This window comes from Syzygium oleosum, unplaced genomic scaffold (assembly GCF_021117445.2).
Source record: "Syzygium oleosum isolate NSW1041296 unplaced genomic scaffold, Sole_v2.1 Sole_v2.18, whole genome shotgun sequence".
Lineage (NCBI taxonomy): Eukaryota > Viridiplantae > Streptophyta > Magnoliopsida > Myrtales > Myrtaceae > Syzygium > Syzygium oleosum.
In genome coordinates, this window is record NW_026607502.1 from 306,382 (window position 1) to 323,752 (window position 17,371).

General features: G+C 41.0%; 2 protein-coding genes across 2 annotated transcripts; both read left to right on the forward strand.

Moving 5' to 3' along the window:
• The first annotated feature begins 154 nt into the window (after positions 1-154).
• On the forward strand, positions 155-2,254 carry LOC115694349 (probable disease resistance protein At4g19060). Its single transcript, XM_030621479.1, has 3 exons — positions 155-671; positions 774-1,030; positions 1,976-2,254. Exons 1-3 carry the CDS (start codon positions 155-157, stop codon positions 2,252-2,254), a joined length of 1,053 nt encoding a protein of 350 aa, XP_030477339.1.
• Positions 2,255-4,054: 1,800 nt separating this feature from the next.
• LOC115694350 (putative disease resistance protein At4g19050) lies at positions 4,055-13,244 on the forward strand. The gene is made up of 3 exons (XM_056319787.1): positions 4,055-4,081; positions 8,151-11,867; positions 12,729-13,244. The coding sequence occupies exons 1-3, from the start codon at positions 4,055-4,057 to the stop codon at positions 13,242-13,244; spliced, it is 4,260 nt and encodes a 1,419-aa protein (XP_056175762.1).
• Positions 13,245-17,371: the final 4,127 nt, after the last annotated feature.

The window sequence follows — 17,371 nt, forward strand, 5'->3', positions numbered from 1 at the left end:
TGGTTCTTCCATCGACGATAAAATTCTTGACTCAGATCAGTGGGAGCAATACTCATGAAACTTCCGTTCCCAAAGGAACACGGCCGAAGAAAACCTCTGAAATTATCATAGGGATGGTACCGACGTGAAGTGCGTAGACCCCCTGTTGGATCCGATGGCGTTCCTGCTACGCCGCCGGCAACCCGAAAATCCGGCCATCAACGAAGCTGACCGCGTCGAACCGACCGACGGGTCGCTCGGTCAGTCCGAGGTCTTTGGGCGTAAAGTCGAAGTGCCATTCCTCGTCCATGACTTGATCGCCAATAGCGAAAGCAACTACAATCAATTCATGGCACTCGGGATTGTGGGAGCCGCGGGTAGCGGAAAAACTACCATCTGTCAAATGATTTTCGACAGCGCGGACGTGCGGAAGCACTTCCTTCCTCGGATCTGGGTTTGCATGACGAAACAACCCAGCGATGACCCGGACCCGAAGCTCGCCGTCGCCAAGAGGATGCTGACTTGCCTCGGAGAAGACGAGGAGATCATCGAGGAGAAGAAACGCGAGAAAGATGGAGTTTCGGGGTTGGTCTCTCTTCTGCATCGGCAGTTAGTGGGCAAGAGGTACCTGATCGTGCTAGACGATGCTTGGGATACGGATGAATGGTACCATAAACTGGATTTGGGCTTCGGTAAGAATAATTCTTGCTTTAAACTCAGTTGATCATTGGCGAGGTGATCTGAATAAAAATCGGAAATGTGAGCACTCTAAGTTTTTGCCAAATCCGTTTCAGATTACTCGATCCAGCAGCACAAGCCAAATAAAGGCAAGAATGTCGCCTGCGTTCACTCGACGGATTGGAGTCGAAGCCTGGCTTTCGGGCTGCCGAAAGGATACGGCGGAGCCGTGATCGTTAATGGCGGGAGCAATAAATTGGTGGAGATGATGGTTGGTAAGGAAAATCTGCACCATCTTCTTCCTCTGGAGGAAGAAGATTGCTGGGCCATATTCAAAAACGCAGCTGGTGTTGACCCTGCGCTCGATCCTCAGGTAAGAAGAAGAACCAAACTTTTTCAGAACCTGTTCCCTTTCGTAGAGTAGCTTTAGTTCCCTTTTACCAGAAGGTGTTCTATTTTCTTTGTGGAAACATGCTCCGCAATTGAACACGAAAACATCTTTTCAGTAACGAAAACAGTAAAGAAGATGATGGCAACTGCGTCAAAGTAATTAAAAAGACTTCCTTTTCATATCTCGAAACTTGTCCGTCTTCATTTGGAACAGACACAAAGGATATCATCTCGGAGTCAATTTTAGTTTATAATACATGTCGCTCGGAAGCTAGTGTTGCCAAGCATGTCTGCAGACTATTTTTATGTTCAGATGACTGAAGAACGTTTGCGAACAAAACGGATTAGATCTTCTTTGTATGGTCCTCACTGCCTCATTGTTGTCTACAGCATCCAAACATGGAGGAGCCCATATCTGCTAGAGAATGAGTCTTGTGTTGCGCCACGCTCAGTATTGAGTGAGCAACTTCTCTAAATTCAGGTTCCGTTTGTTTCGTGGGAAATGAATGATTCGGAAAACGTTTTCTGGAAAGCGATCATTTGTGTCAACTACAAAAATGAATGAACGAAAAAATTTTCCTCGTTCGTTCACTAACATATTTAAACATAAATTGTTATTGATAATGAAAACATTTGCCATTGACTTATTACTACGAGAGATAGAGGCGATCATTTTTTTAGTCCAAATCGTTCATTTTCCCGTGACGGAGCTTCAAATACAAATGTAGGATAATTTCCATTTGACATGCTGCAGTAATATAACAACTGGAAATATGATAAATTGCTTACGAAAGCGATTTAAAGAGCGGCCATCACTTTGCAATAATTATGTAGAATTGGTCCGTCTGTTTGTAGCATTACCTTTATCTAATATGGTTAACGAACAGATCAATATAATCGTCGTGGGGAATACTTTCTGATTCTTCAGGTAGAAGAATTTCGGGGAATCGTCAGGCAAGGAGCAGGTGGCCACCCATTTCTGGCGAAACTGATGGGCCAGTGTCACCGTGACATGATGCAATCGCAACCACAGACCGAAGATGCAGCACCACGGCAGGCGGCTGATGACAGCGGGGGCGTGACAACGAACCAGCCGAACCCGAGCACGACTCTGGGGTCTTCGCAGGTCAAGTTGCCTTTTCGCTGGAGTAGAAGCAAGACAAAGGGGTTCTTCGGATTGAGCAGAAGTGATACAATGGGGTCCTGACGGTTTCGGCCGGGGTTAGATAGCTCCACGGCAGTTTATTTTCCTTCCACTCCTTTACTTTATCTAGATAGGAGACCTTTAAGGGCAATCTAAATGACCTTGCGGCCATTACGGTGTCCAGATTAATCCTTGTATTCTTTTTGTTTCCCGCTCACGATGTTTTCCTCGCAGTACCATCGTTTGCTTTTTGCTATGCCAGTACTCGCCTTTAGCTGTTCTGCCATGCATACTTCCACCCCATCTCTTGGGACCATAATCAATTCTTTTTGGCCCAACAGTGCCCAACCGTTGCGCATGAAACCATGGGACAGAGATTATTTTAACTGCCTTGTATATGTAAAATCCATATGCGTCGATTTAACGAAGAAGATCTCAGGATATGCTGGTTTTGCTTGTGGGGCGAACCACAAGCAAACCATCCCTAAGCATTGATCGAGTCGAGATGTCCACGGCAAATAACCCGGCCAACCTTTTTATTCCCTTCACAATATCGAGAAAGGATCAAGATCCGAGTCAAAGATAAGATTAACGAGCAGATATCCTCTTAGGTCCCAAAAATCACGAGTCGTTGCTCTCAAAAGTAGACGAGCGAGCGGGGGATACGTGTACATACCGGTAAACTGTTCATGATGAGCGATCTGCCTCTTTCTTTTTAGAGTAGCTTACACCGTTCTCTTTGGAAAGTCTTTTATACGCACGTCAAACAAACTACGTACAAGAATACGTTGTCTAATCATTGTTAGGTCAAAGTAAAGCAACGCAGAGGTGCAGCATGCATAAAGGAAATACTTATGTGTTGCCAGATAATCCTAAACGCATGAGAAGTTTAAAAGGGAATGTCATCTCTCGCAAACGCATCCTGTTTTATACTCTTGAAATTCGTATTGGGTCTGCTTCGTGCTAAATGGGCCTGCTTTCTGACGATCAAGGATGGCCACGTTGTTCAAAAACAGTAATAAAAAACGAAAACCCGACTAGGGAAGAAAAAAAAAACCGTTCGGGAGTATAATAAAGAAAGAACAAAATAAGAAGAGATAATGATATAAATGATCCCTTAATTTTGGCCAAATGTAGTCTCTGAACATTTACTTTGTTCAATATGTCTCCTGAAATTTACCTCAATGTGCAATGTGATCTCCAAACTTTTACTTTGTTCAATGCGGTCCTTGAACTTTTGGTACATGTTCAATTTAGTTCATAAACTATACAAAAAAATTTGATGTTGTCCTTCTATTAATTCAAGTTCGGGGACAATATTGAACATCTTCATATAGTTTAGGGACTAAACTGTACATGTACCAAAAGCCTAGAGACCATATCGAACAATTTAAAAGTCCAAAAATCGTATTGCACATTGACCTATAGTCCAGGGACCATATCGAATGAATTAAAAGCTCAGGGACCGCATTATATGTTGGGTCAAAGTTCAAGGATCATTTGTGTCATTTTTCCGAAAGAGAACAAGGTCGAGTGAGCCCGACGACACCATCGACTCTGGCGAGTATAAAAGCAGAAGCGTGGGATGAAGAAGGTGCGAAACTTTGTTGATCCAGAGAGAGAGAGAGAGACAAAGAGCGCGCTTTGAGAGAGAGAGAGATCAGTGAGAGTTGTTGCAGTTCGCTTTTGGAGTCTCAGCTCAGCTCCGCATAGTTTTCAGGTCTCTCTCCCTCCCTCCCTCCCTCTCTCTCTCCCTCCCTCTCCCACCCTTTTTGGTTTGGCCCGCAATGGGCTTGTTCATTTGCCTGAGTCAATCTTCTTTCCTTCGTGTCTGATCGTGCATCACAGGCTGGTCCAGTCGTCATGGCTGCTGCTGCTGAGAGTGGACAGGTATGTTGAACGATCCGTATCGAAGTGCTGCACTCTGATCGATCTTGTTGCACGGGACATGTGCATGTGTGTGTGTGGGTGTGTGAAATTTGAGAGTTTGAGATGGGTGTTTGCAAAACTGAACCTGTTACGTTCCGTTCCCCAGCTCCTCTGTGCATTCACTTGTCGTGCGGGCGTCAAGCTGACACTCTCTAAATTACTCGGCGTGTGAGAAAATAGTGCAATTTGCGACGGCATAATCAATAAGCAAGTTAGAAACGGTACATGAACGACACGAGGATTTGACTATCCGCTAAGAATTTGAGTTGGGAGAAATTACAACCACTCCGTATCTCTCGACTTCCAGGCCTCACGCTCGGAAATTATGCCTAACTTCATCCACTAAACACTTGCTTTGATTTCAATTTGTTGGGTAAAGCGCAGCAGAAACCCGATACATTTCGCCCGCAGAGATTGCCATCCAAGTTCGAGCCCGTTAGTATATCCAGTTGGACTTACATTTACTCAAAATCTTAAGCCAATGAGTTACAGGCCAACTAAGATATATTAACTACTCTACACCACACCAATTCTCCGATGTGGGATTTCTCTAGCACAACTCACATGCATCCTAACAAATTACACCCATAAATCACTCGAATGGTTAATTCTTAATTTCTCATTGAAATTTACTCAATCTTACAAATGAACTCTCTTAACAGCCTCAACTGCTCCCTCTTTGAGTTATGCCAAAAGAACCGTCCGAAAACGGCTTAAAATACGTGTGTAAACTTAAATCCGGCATGAGCCAGGCAGCTAACCTCTGCAAGGTCAGATGCTCGACCATATTCCTGAGTTTTATAGATACCGGCCAAATGTCAACCAGCACCCAGACTTGATCCAATGTTTATTTGGACGTCTTGCGAGCTTCCAATTTTGACGCACAGGGACTTCCTACCATGAACATGAACACTATTTAAACCTTGTCCATTCATCGGGCTTTTACACACATCGGTTTGAGTCGGCTTTTGATTGGTACGAGTTCAAAATGAAGGCACTAATTTAACGGTTCTCCCTACTGGATAGATGTTCCTGGGCAAGTCATCAGTCCCGAACCACAAATCCTTCGTGCTCCCGAGTCTACGCAATGCTTGAACTTGGCCGGTGGAATTGACTGTCTTTCAACATGTCTGTTGAATCATTAGTTGTGGTATTTTTTTCACTGACTATCCTGTAGCAGTTCTCGACGACATCATATTTCACATAAAATGATACCTGAAGGCTGACATCCCTGCTTTTGGGACTCTCTTGGTACGTCTGGTTGAATACATTAGCACATTGCTGTTCTAAACCAAGATCAGAAGCTAGACTGTGCAACCACCTTGCTTCTTTTATTGCTTCTGTTACTGCTAGATGTGCAGTTTTCATCGTTGACTATGCCTTTGTCACCTGCCGAGACGTCTTCCTTTCACGGCACGACTTGGTAAACTGAAAGGATAGCCCTTCAGTAACCATCTCCTGTCTTAATCTCTAGCATAATCCGAATTAACATGCGCAGGGACTCAATCCTATTAGTGTCTTTCCCCTGGATATTGACCGAACTCTGCCATCCTTTCAAATACTTAAGAATCCACTTCACAAACTCTGCATTTGGACTGAACGAAATAATATCCTTTTTAGGGATCGTATCCCCTACTTGCCCGCACTTCGTGCCCATCTGGCCAAGACTGTAAGAGATGTGGCTGTTTCCCTCCAGCCTGTTGTTGACACACCGCGTAACAGAAGACTTCAAGTCAAGTGGGGCATCCCGGCCTCTATCTTTCAGTGACTTTCAGTGCTATTGTCCTTTTGTTGTTTAATCTTTGGCCGCTGTTTTGGCTATAGTTAGTGCTGTGCACTTGGTGCTTGTTTGCTTCGTTTAGCCGTTACACATTTGCACCCGTCGTGACACTTTCGTGTTGCCTCAGGTACAAGGTTTTTGTGTTCGGCAACTCCTCTTGTAAATTGCGTGTTGAAAAGTTAATATACTACTTACCTTATCAACAAAAAAAAAAACTATCAGTGTTCCTCCCCCTCAGTCTGTGTTTGTAACTTGTAGAAAACTTAAGATGCGCCGCATAAGGGATGCTGGTTTCATGGATAGCATGCCTAAACACCCTACTAACTTTTTTATGTTCTCTAAGAAAAGCATAATATACCAACAGTCCTATCTTCTTAAATTTTTACTTATCCAAACGTTCTTAGCTGTCTTGGATCTTTCATTGCAGTTTCTTTTCTGGACAATGGCCTGAGTATCGATGAACAACTGTTTTCTAGAAAAGTTTATAATGTCAAGAATCATGCTTCGATGAACGCCCAACCTGAACACAAATATAATATAGACCTTTTCCTTTGGTGGGGCTTCCAGGCACTTTAAATCATGTTGATTTCTGTTCAATTTAACCTCAAAATCTACACTCTAATTCATCAAATACTGTTTGCTGGCAGACCAACAGTCAGTCCCATTTTAGTAACAACCTCTTACTTGCAACTTTGGTAACCATTTGATTTGCAAGAGTATTCTAAAATTATGTTGTCATTTACATTTAGTATATACAGTGATCGGTAAATTTGATTTGGCAATATTTTGAAAATTGTTATCAAACTTTTTTATGTTTTCCTTCCTTTCATTCTACATGAAGCAAAGAAGAAAACATGGATGCTTCGAATACCGAAAGGAAAACTATCTTTTATAATTTTGAGAGAATACAAACATGTCTTTCATGTTCCAAAAAGGAATGGTCGTTTTTACTTCCTCAAAAATACAGAAACTAAACGCTAAAAATAAAAATTGAAAAGCTTTTCTCAAGCCAAACAGGCCCTTAATCTCTGTTTCCTTCTCTTCTTTTCGAGAATTTTGGCCACTGATGTCTGTACGCTAGATTGCTCTACCTCGTGAAACTTGCATGGCCTCGCTTTATCCCGAGCTTTGCCACTTACATAAGTCTATCCAAGGTTCTTTGGCCAACGAACTTATCGCTGGGATTGAGTCAATCATCTAGCACATGGCTTATCATTTCCGAAATGAATGGGTACAGTTGTCCAAATAAATTGTTAGGCTCCAGTCCAATTTTTCATTGAATGATGGACTTCCAGCCAAGAATTTCTTTGTCACTTTCCAAGCTTAATTCTTTAATTGCGGTGATTTGCACAAAAACAATGTCCTTCTGAGCAGTTCTCAATAATCATGGACCGCGACATGAGCCACAATTACGGGATAAATCAAGACAGGATAAACTTTAAGGGCAAAGTGACAGGAGCAAAGTCTACTTTTTCTTCTTGTCACCACCAGCATTTTAAATTAACAAACGTAAGCTATTCCTTGAACAGTTATGGTTGGCCATGGTATCCTCATTTTACTAAACTTAAGACTATATTTTAAAGTAGGACTCAGGAATATTTACACCTCTCTTTGAATGAAAAAATCTACTTTGCCTCTCAAAATAAATTAATAAATAAATAATGCTTGGGGGAATAACTATGGTAAGACAAAAACACCTCGACACCACATAATTCATTTCAGCCCTATTTTGAACAGTTTGGGTAAATTAAGAAAATCTCTTAATTTGTTATACTAACTTATTCTTAAAGCTGGGACACTTCACCTAATTCCGACAATGCTGTCAATGAAGAATAGCATATCCTTTATAAGACATCGATGGAGTGCTATACTCTTATTCTGGCTGATTGATCAGAAAACAACTTAGATAGGGTATATTTATCTCATGCCGCTTGGACATATCAAACATACTGATAGTAATATGGATTAAGGGAATTATTCTTCTTATACTGTGTTTTCACAGAACTTAAAAGTATGCTGACCATCCTTCATGAGATGATAAGCATTGTTCTATCTCCTTCCTTCCTGGTTGGAGTAATGAAATTTCCGTTTTGGAAGTTTAATTTTTTTTCTTTTGAAGTCTGTAGTAATTGGGGGTTGAAAATGCACTTTTCTACTCTGTATGGAACAGTTGAACTCAGCATATTTTGAGGATTTTACTTGGAAGGACATAATTTTTCAACCACCCTTAATTGATGTCCTATGATGCAGTCACCTTTGCCAGCAGATTCTTTGGAAGCTCTAAAGCAAGAGATTTTAGCTTTTCTAATGGATGATAAGGTGAAAATAGTTGTCCTTTCCGGAGAAACGGGAGTAGGGAAAACATGGATGGCAAGAGAGGTAAGTAATTCATACATCCTCAAGGTTTCATCCTGTAAAACTCTTTGGATGGTTCTGAGAAATAAGTATGAGGAAAGAGCTTTTCTTGAGGATATTGCCATTCAGCTGTCTGTATTACCTTCTAATGAGGAATGGGAGGGAGATGATAAAAATGCTGAGAAGGAGCAGGAGGAAGAAAAGGAATTGGAAAGTCTGAAACAGGAAATCCGGGATAAGCTTGAAGCGACTAGACCTGCAGAATCTGGAGAAACAGAAGAAGCGAAGTCAGAATGGAATGCTTCTGGAAAGCCTGACAAGAAGGCAACGGTGAAGGTTGATCAGAAAAAAACCAAAAAAAAGCCGTATCTTCTTGTTATTCTGGATGATATTACTGATGAGGACCAAGAGAAAATTGTGACTGCTTTAGATAGCCTGCTTCATGATCACCTTCTTAAGGTTTTGATCACAAGAAGGGGCAGTGACATTGATGCTGGCTCTGAAGGAATCAGGGGTACAATTCCGACAGAAGATGGAAAGATAATATCATGTAAAATCAAATTCCTGTCTGATGCTGACTCATCGAACTTATTGAAGAATAGGGTCAAGGAAGAAGTTTCTAGCGCAACAGGGTTCAAAAGACTGTCTGATGCTATTGGTGGTAGTACCTCAGGTCGTCCCGGGATAATTCTCATGATTGCAGAAGCCTTGAATCGTGTTGAGGACTTGAAACTAGACAATGCAGTTGAAGAAGCTGCCTCTGTTGTTGAATCTGCTGATATCACAAGGTTATTGAAGCATGTTCTTGATATGTTGCCTAGCACCCTCAGCAAGTTCTACTGGCATTGCAGATACTTGTTTCGTGAATGTAGTGGTATCCACTACAATGAGCTGATAACTCACTGGCTACTGGAAGGATACTTTGACAACCACGACCATATTGAGAAGGCATATGAGGAAGCTCATTGTACTCTGATGGACCTCAAAGTTCGTGGGTTTCTAAGAGAAAAGGCAAATAATTATGTTCATATGGAAAGTGATGCTTTGAAATTCCCTGATCTCCAGTGTCATGGATTTGATGGGTCTTCTCGTCTTGGTATGGCTACTGTGTTGAAGGACAAAAAGTGGGCTGGTCTTGGGAGGGTTGCACAGACAGATGGGATGATCAAGACAAATCGTGGAGGAGGTATGATATCAACGCTCCTTATTGAAGGTGCTCGTCTTTTCAGGGAAGTCCCCGAAAGATTCTTCAGACCCATGGAACAACTCAAAATTCTGGTCATCTTAAATCCTAAGTTCAAACATATTCCCTCACCACTGTCTATGTTGAAGGAGCTTCAAGTGCTTGTTCTGCGGGGATGTAATCTACTGGAGAAAGTAGATGAGATCCATGAACTTACAAAGTTACTAGTTCTTGAGATTTCTGGGGCTTGTTTGATAACAAATATCCAAGAAGATCTTTTCAAGCAGATGGAAGAACTTACATCTCTTAACCTATCTGAAGTTGGCATTGAGTCACTTCCTTCTTCTGTCCTTAATCGGAGTAAGCTCCGTTGGCTCATCCTAAGAAAGTGTCCAAATTTGAAAGAATTTTATGGTCTGAAATCTTTGGAAAATCTGGAAGTGCTCGATCTCTCTGGTTCATTCTCTTTTAAAAGAATCAGGGACAAGACCCTTGCTCCTCTTGAAAAGATTCAAACTCTCAACCTTTCTCAAACAAAGATTGACCGCTTGCCTATTTTTCATAAGTTGGGAGGTCTAACCCGACTCCTAGTAAGTGACTGTCCCTCCTTGGCAAGGCTGCCATCCCTTCAACCATTAACTAGACTTGAGATTCTCGATCTTTCGGGGGCTACATCCTTGGAAGAAATACAAGATGATTCTCTGGATGGACCCCTTAGAATTCTCAATCTGTCTGGTAGTGCTGTAAATAAGCTACCTGAGAAAATCAGCAACCTATCACATCTTCTTTTAAGCCGTTGTCATTCTCTTGAATGTTTACCATCCACACAGAACCTCAATCACCTTGAGGAACTGGACCTTTCTAATGCCATCAAATTTGTGAACTTCAACGATGACTCATTTAAACATCTTAAATCCCTTCGCCGTTTCATCCTCTCGGAGTCTAAAATAAAATCTCTGCCATCATTTCCCGACCATTCTGAACTTCGTTTTCTCCTGCTAATAAAATGTAAATCCCTTACTGAGGTGCAGAACTTGAGTGTACTTAAGAAGCTGGAAGCTCTTGATCTTTCAGGATGCAGTGAGTTGGTGCTGGGACAGAATGAATCCTTTAAGCACATGTCTCACCTCATGATGCTAAATCTCTCAGAGACTAAAGTTGAAAGCCTTCGCTCGGATTGCTTCCCTAGCAGCCTTCGCCGCCTAATCATGAGAAATTGCACCCGTTTGAAAGACCTTCCTTCCCTTGAAGCTCTATCAAACCTAGAGGAACTCGACCTCTGTGGTGCAGAATCTTTGAGCAATATAAAAGTTGAATTCCTTCAACATTCGAGTAAACTCAGGATTCTGAACCTCTCCAAAATAAAATTTAAAAAATTGCCATCCGTGTCCCACCTCACGAATCTAAGGGAACTCTCACTGAGAGGTGGTTTTTGTAAAGTGTCAGATCTGGAGGCACTCAAAGAACTTGAGCAGCTGGATCTATCAGAGACGGAAGTTGAGTCTTTGCAATTCCTTGAGACTTTTAGCAACCTCCGACGATTGTTGCTAAGGAAATGTGCTGGTTTGAAGGACTTGAAATTTTTTAAATCACTTAGGGAATTGGAGGTTCTGGATCTTTCTGGAACAAATATAGAAGACTATCCCTATGAGATCTCGGATCTGAGTGGTCTTTGTAAGCTTGATCTACAGGTTATGAAGCATGCTGAAGAGATTGATTGGAAGAAGATAAAGTATGTACCGGACAAGTTCAACTTGAAATGTTGCGGATCTGGAAGTCCTGAGAAATCTGATTCTGATAGTACTGGCTGGCCTTCCATATCAACATGTGGTACCCAATTTCTCCAGTTCTTGGAGGGATCAAATCTGTGGAATATATTCCAAAAGTTCCATATCTGTGTTTGGCTTTCAAAAGAGCTTCCACAAGAGAGAGACAAAAGGATGTTCCACCGCCTTGGAGACATTGGCATATTGAGGGATATGAACTCCCAGGGAAGAATACCTCGTCATAAAGAGCCACAGGGTTTTTTAGAGATTCATGGACCCTTTGGCTCTTCAAGTCTACCTAAAGTTGTTCTCAAGCATGCTGATCACATATCGCTGATTGACACAAGCATCAGTCACTTATCTGAGCTTGGTGAAGAGTTTTTGGAATCAATAAAGAGCTTTTGGCTTGAGAGGTGCACGGAGATCTGCAGTATTGTAGATGTAGAAGACAATGCCAGAGTTTTGGGAAATCTCAACTCTCTTTATCTATGTAATCTCATTTCCTTGCGATCTGTATGCAGTGATAACTTTCAGTCTGAGTCTGACGTCTTCTTACAACTTGAGAGCTTGTACATAGAGTATTGCCCAATGCTCACCAACATTTTCCAACTGTCAAAGCCGCCAAAGAACCTCAAGACCCTCCAGGTCAAATTTTGTGATGAAGTCAAAGTGCTATATACTCATGCGCCTGCAGAGTGTAAATTGCTGACCTTGGATCTTATGGAGTTACCAAAGCTGGAGAGAATTGGCATGATAGTGGCCTCGTTGCAAGTATTGAAAGTGAGACGGTGTCCAAATCTTGAGAGTTTAGAAGAAACTCTTGGAGAAGCTGAAAATTTAGAGGATCTCTATATTTCCGGTGCTGCTAAGCTGGAGACTATATGCAGTCGGAAGCCTGAGAGCTTCAAGAATCTGAAATTGCTTAAACTCGAATCCTGTCCCAAGCTCAAAGAGCTTTCTTCTAAACTTCATGCGCCTGCAGAGTGTAAATTGCTGACCTTGGATCTTATGGAGTTACCAAAGCTGGAGAGAATTGGCATGACAGTGGCCTCGTTGCAAGTACTGAAAGTGAGACGGTGTCCAAATCTTGAGAGTCTAGAAAAAACTCTTGGAGAAGCTGAAAATATACAGGATCTCTATATTTCCGGTGCTGCTAAGCTGGAGGCTATATGCAGTCAGAAGCCTGAGAGCTTCAAGAATCTGAAACGGCTTAAACTCGAATCCTGTCCCAAGCTCAAAGAGCTTTCTAAACCTCATGCGCCTGCAGAGTGTAAATTGCAGACCTTGGATCTTATGGAGCTACCAAAGCTGGAGCGAATTGGCATGACACTGGCCTCGTTGCAAGTACTGAAAGTGAGACGGTGTCCAAATCTTGAGAGTCTAGAAGAAACTCTTGGAGAAGCTGAAAATCTAGAGGATCTCTATATTTCCGGTGCTGCTAAGCTGAAGGCTATATGCCAACAGAAATTGAAGCCTGAGAGCTTCAAGAATTTGAAACAGCTTAAACTCGAATCATGCCCCAAGCTCAAAGAGCTATTTAAACCTCATGCGCCTGCAGAGTGCAAATTGCGGACCTTGGATCTTATGGAGTTACCAAAGCTGGAGAGAATTGGCGTGACAATGGCCTCCTTGCAAGAATTGAAAGTGAGATGGTGTCCAAATCTCAATAGTTTAGAAGAAACTCTTGGAGAAGCCAAAATTCTAGAGGTTCTCTATATTTCCGGTGCTGCTAAGCTGGAGACTCTATGCAGTCAGAAAATGAAGCCTGACAGCTTCAAGAATCTGAAACAGCTTAAAATCGAATCCTGTCCCAAGCTCAAAGAAGTTTCTTCGTCATCTCATTCGCCGCCAAACCTGGAGATTGTCAAGGTAAAATCATGCTACAGCTTGGAAACTATTTTCGGAGGCAGATCTGCAGCAGGTACTTCATTGCCAAGACTCCAAGTGCAACTGTGCGACTTACCTGAGCTAAAAAGCACCGGGTTCAAAGTGCCGCGGCAATCTCACGTCGTTAACTGCCAAAAACTGCCTATAGGCTGATCCAGTCGAGCAAAAAGTAAGTCCACAAAAACACAGAAATCGATGCAAAGACTGACCGGCTAACACATCCAAGATGTTGGTCTGTCTGCAATTTCTCTCTCTCTCTCTCTCTCTCTCTCTCTCTCGCGCGCGCTTAGTCGCTCTCCCCACGTCAAATTGGTGCATCGTTGTTTTGTCAATATCTAATTCTGGAACTCATCCATTTTTGTAGGCACTTCTGTCATCAATTTGGGATGATCCGCTAATTGCCTGAAGACTTCATTCAAAAATGTCCGGTGGAATTTTTCCTTACATACTATTCATTGTGCTCGCGAACCTAGAAACACTCTCGCTTTCTGGCTGAACGACCATTGGTGTTTTGCTCGTTTTCATCTTAATACGAGGGCTGTGGCGCAGCATGCTGGTTGGATGCCAAGTACGACTAGCATTTTTCATGTTTGATCATGTGTCCTGTTTATTGCGAACTTATTGTGTGATCCATAATTTCTTCTTTTTTTAAAAAAAAATCAAGTCGAACGTCATTAGATAAATGTGTAATGGTATTTGTGCCATGGTTTCGACTGGAACTCACCATTATCAATTCGTCGAATGTATTATCTTACATTTCAGAACCGTCTCCAGGTTTGCGAACATTAGATTTAAAAAAAAAAATTTGTCGCTTTAGGCGAAGGTGATGAAGTGATGCAACCAACGCTTCGCAACGAAAAATTTGTCGCCTTAACCCCGTTTTTCTTGTAGTGTTTTCCCGAGCTCATTTTTATTGCCTTAGATTGGCCATATTCGTCACTTTGTCGACTCTTATGGCGATACAAATTCATTGACTCGGGTGAAAACTTGCACCAAAGGCAACGGCAATTCTTTCGTCGTGTTAGGTTTAAATTTCGAGCTTCACAAGAAGATGATTTTTCTCTCTTTTTTCCCGTCGCCTTGGACTTGGTACTTTTGTTTTCAATAGGAATTTAATTGCACTTTGTGTCTTGTTTATATTGATAAGAGATGGCTAGATTATATAATTCAAAAGTTCATTCCATTACATCAAATACAGACGATTTCATTACTTCAAATATAAATAATTAATCAACAACATAATGACAAGATTAAAAAAAACCAAATATTGCAAGTATTTAAATCCAGCAAAAGTCCTCTCGATGTGTGGCGACATAATTACAGGCGGCACGACCGTTGCAAGGACAATGACGGACACGATGGGCATGGCCGCATGATCGAGATCTTTTTTGGCCCCATACTTTTGCGCCTATTTCATCGGCTTAAGATTCATTTTCTCAAATCATTTAATTAAAAAATCCATTCTAAAAAAATTTTTATGTTCAAGATTAATTAAGATAATTCAATTATCATTTCAATCTCAAGCTTTTGCAATATTTTATTTTTTGATAAACACCACGTGCATATATTTAGAATGCCTTATGACCATAATATCTATATATGGGGAAAAATCACAATTTACGAAAATAAGAATGATTGGCGGGTGATCTTTGATGTCAATTCAAAATAATCATTCGGCATTCGATACATTGCCCACCTCTTCTTATCAACAATTTAAATAATATTAAAAAGGATTAAAATCTTTACATTCTATCAAATATATCCAGCATCGCATATATGCCAGCATTGGCATTTGAAAATTCAAGAGAGTAAAGATATCAGTTGCATGAAGTATACATGACACGACCATCTCGCTACGCTTCTTGCCATGTTTCATCGTACTTTAGCTTTTGATTTTAATTTTATTTTAGTATTTAATATTAAATACTACAAATTTTTATAAACATATATCGATGTTCTTGTAATAAAAAATGATTTGAAATATTTTTATATGCTTTCGGATAATATGCAAAAAAAAACACCTTATTATGTTTGAATCGTTAAATCTTTGAAAGAAATAGTTGATAAAATACACAATACAGAGAAAGTGATTGAGGACATTTCAGAAAAAAAAAATGATTGAGAGACATCTTATGTAATATTCAGGTTTAAAAAAAAAGTCAAAAAGTCAAAAAGTATCTACAGTGGATGCTCGGCTCTTCTTTTTAACCGAGAGCTTGCGCATAGAAGGGAAGAGAAGAGAAGAGAAGAAAGAAAAAGAGAGAAAGGGAAAGAAAAGGAAGAAGAAGAAAGAGGAAAGGCTCACGTCAACAGAGCCTCGCCAGCTCGGATCAACTTCGTATTGCAACGTCCGGTAAGCATTCATGCCCCTCGTCCATCCGATCGAAAAAGTTTTCACATTTAGGGTTTAAATTCGGAATTTTGGGAAATTCAAGCCGTGAAGTCCGATTTTTGGGTCGTTAGGCTACGTGTGTGTATATATATATATATATAATTGGTAGTTTAGGGTGTCGTAGAGCCGTGAGATTTTACGGATCTCGATTTGGACCTATGGTTTGCCCAATATGAAATTTTGAAGTTGACCGCACAAGGTGAACAGTGCGCGACCAGTGGACTTTAGGCCGATTTTCGTCGGTTTTGGGCTCGATTTTGGGACGGCCAAGTTGGGGTTCTTGTAGTGCTATGAATGGGCTTTCTATTGATTATAAGCTCGTTTGAAACGGGGTTCGGTGGAGGAATTTATGGTGCGATCATGTTTCGCATTCAAGCTTCGCGTTGCGGACGGTTTGGATAATCGCTTTAGATGAGCAATTTGTGGGCACCTTTGAGTTGTCTTGTTAGCGTTTAAGCATCGTTTAGCCGTTTCGTAGTTTTTTACTTGGTTTTGATGTCGATTCTCGTTTAATTGTTAGGATTACGAGATCGTCGGTTCGAGTGAGCGTGGTTGTTTGATTTTTGAGGATTCCAAGTGAGTGGTACTATCTATTCTTTGGTTTTATAAAAACCATATCTCGAAGAAATTATGATTCGATATAAATATATATGTTAAATTTAAAAGAGCATTTTGTTGCACAAATCGGGATCGAGTATTTACTACTTTTTAGTATTTGAGAATGATTTGAGAATCGTTTTTGGAAATGTATTGTGAAAGGATACATTTGTATATTGCGTTACGAACTAATTTATGAAATGACTTCGGAAATGATTAAAGAAATGCTGAAATGTATTTCTGGAGGTTGAGCCGTGTTGCAAGAAAGTTACTTGTTTGGTTTGTGAAATGTATCGTGGATTTGATTTCTGATATTTGATGATGGTTATTTGATGCACAATATGACTGTGAACCCATTGAGGGGTTTGGGGGTATGCATACCGGGTTTAGGATATCCTTCTGGGCCGAGCCACCGGCTTTGTAGATGGAGACCTTGCCAATGGGGGAATCTTGGTAGCCTTGTCACAAGGCTTTGTGTCGTGACCATGATTAGATATTGAGTAATAGATTGGTCGATGGAATGGACCATCGACATGTGCTGTGATATGAGATTCATCAATGGAATAGACCATTGATGTGTGATTGATATTAGTCAATGGAATAGACCATTGACGTGATTTTTATAGAGATTGATCAATGGACTTGACCATTGATAGTTTGAATTGTGATGATGGATTTAAATGTGTATTTGTGGCTTGTACAAAGCTTTGATGAAACGAAACAACTTTTATGTGATTCTATATGTATTTTAAACCTTAAGTTTGGCTCCTGAAGTTTTGGTATTGCTTTGTACACATGCATAGTGATTACTCGATCTATTTAGAAGAGATGTACTATTCACTGAGCTGTGGTTGCTCATCCCTCTCTTTCCTAATCTTTTCAAGTTCCTCGGCTAGCGGCCGTTAGTACGAGAGCGCTATCGCGGGGACGTTTGGGAGTTAAATTTTTTGGTATGATTTTTGGAGTTGTTTGTAAGGTTGCTAATAGTTCGTCGGGTTGGCTGAGTTCTTGATGTACATGTTCTTTTGGTGGATTATAGAAACTCTGATGTTGTAACCAACTCGTTGGTTTATCTGATATATATGTGGTTTGAGATATATATGTTGATAACAAGTTGTTGGTTATTGTTGAGGTTGCGTCCTTCGTGTGGAAGGAGGGCCGTGTCATCCCCCTTTTCTAGTTGTTTTTTAGGTGTGACATCTTTTGGTATCAGAGCTTAAGTTGTGATCTGTTTGGGTGTAGATTTTTATGGGACGTTGTGAGATTGTGTGATAGTTTTAGCATGTTATCT

Excerpts from the sequence above, each read along its gene's own strand:
- LOC115694349 (XM_030621479.1), top strand. The coding sequence starts at position 155 with ATGGCGTTCCTGCTACGCCGCCGGCAACCCGAAAATCCGGCCATCAAC. Across the intron at positions 672-773 it reads TAAACTGGATTTGGGCTTCG|ATTACTCGATCCAGCAGCAC; the intron begins GTAAGAATAATT and ends AATCCGTTTCAG. Across the intron at positions 1,031-1,975 it reads ACCCTGCGCTCGATCCTCAG|GTAGAAGAATTTCGGGGAAT; the intron begins GTAAGAAGAAGA and ends CTGATTCTTCAG.
- LOC115694350 (XM_056319787.1), top strand. The coding sequence starts at position 4,055 with ATGGCTGCTGCTGCTGAGAGTGGACAG. Across the intron at positions 4,082-8,150 it reads CTGCTGCTGAGAGTGGACAG|TCACCTTTGCCAGCAGATTC; the intron begins GTATGTTGAACG and ends CCTATGATGCAG. Across the intron at positions 11,868-12,728 it reads AGGTCAAATTTTGTGATGAA|CTCAAAGAGCTATTTAAACC; the intron begins GTCAAAGTGCTA and ends TCATGCCCCAAG.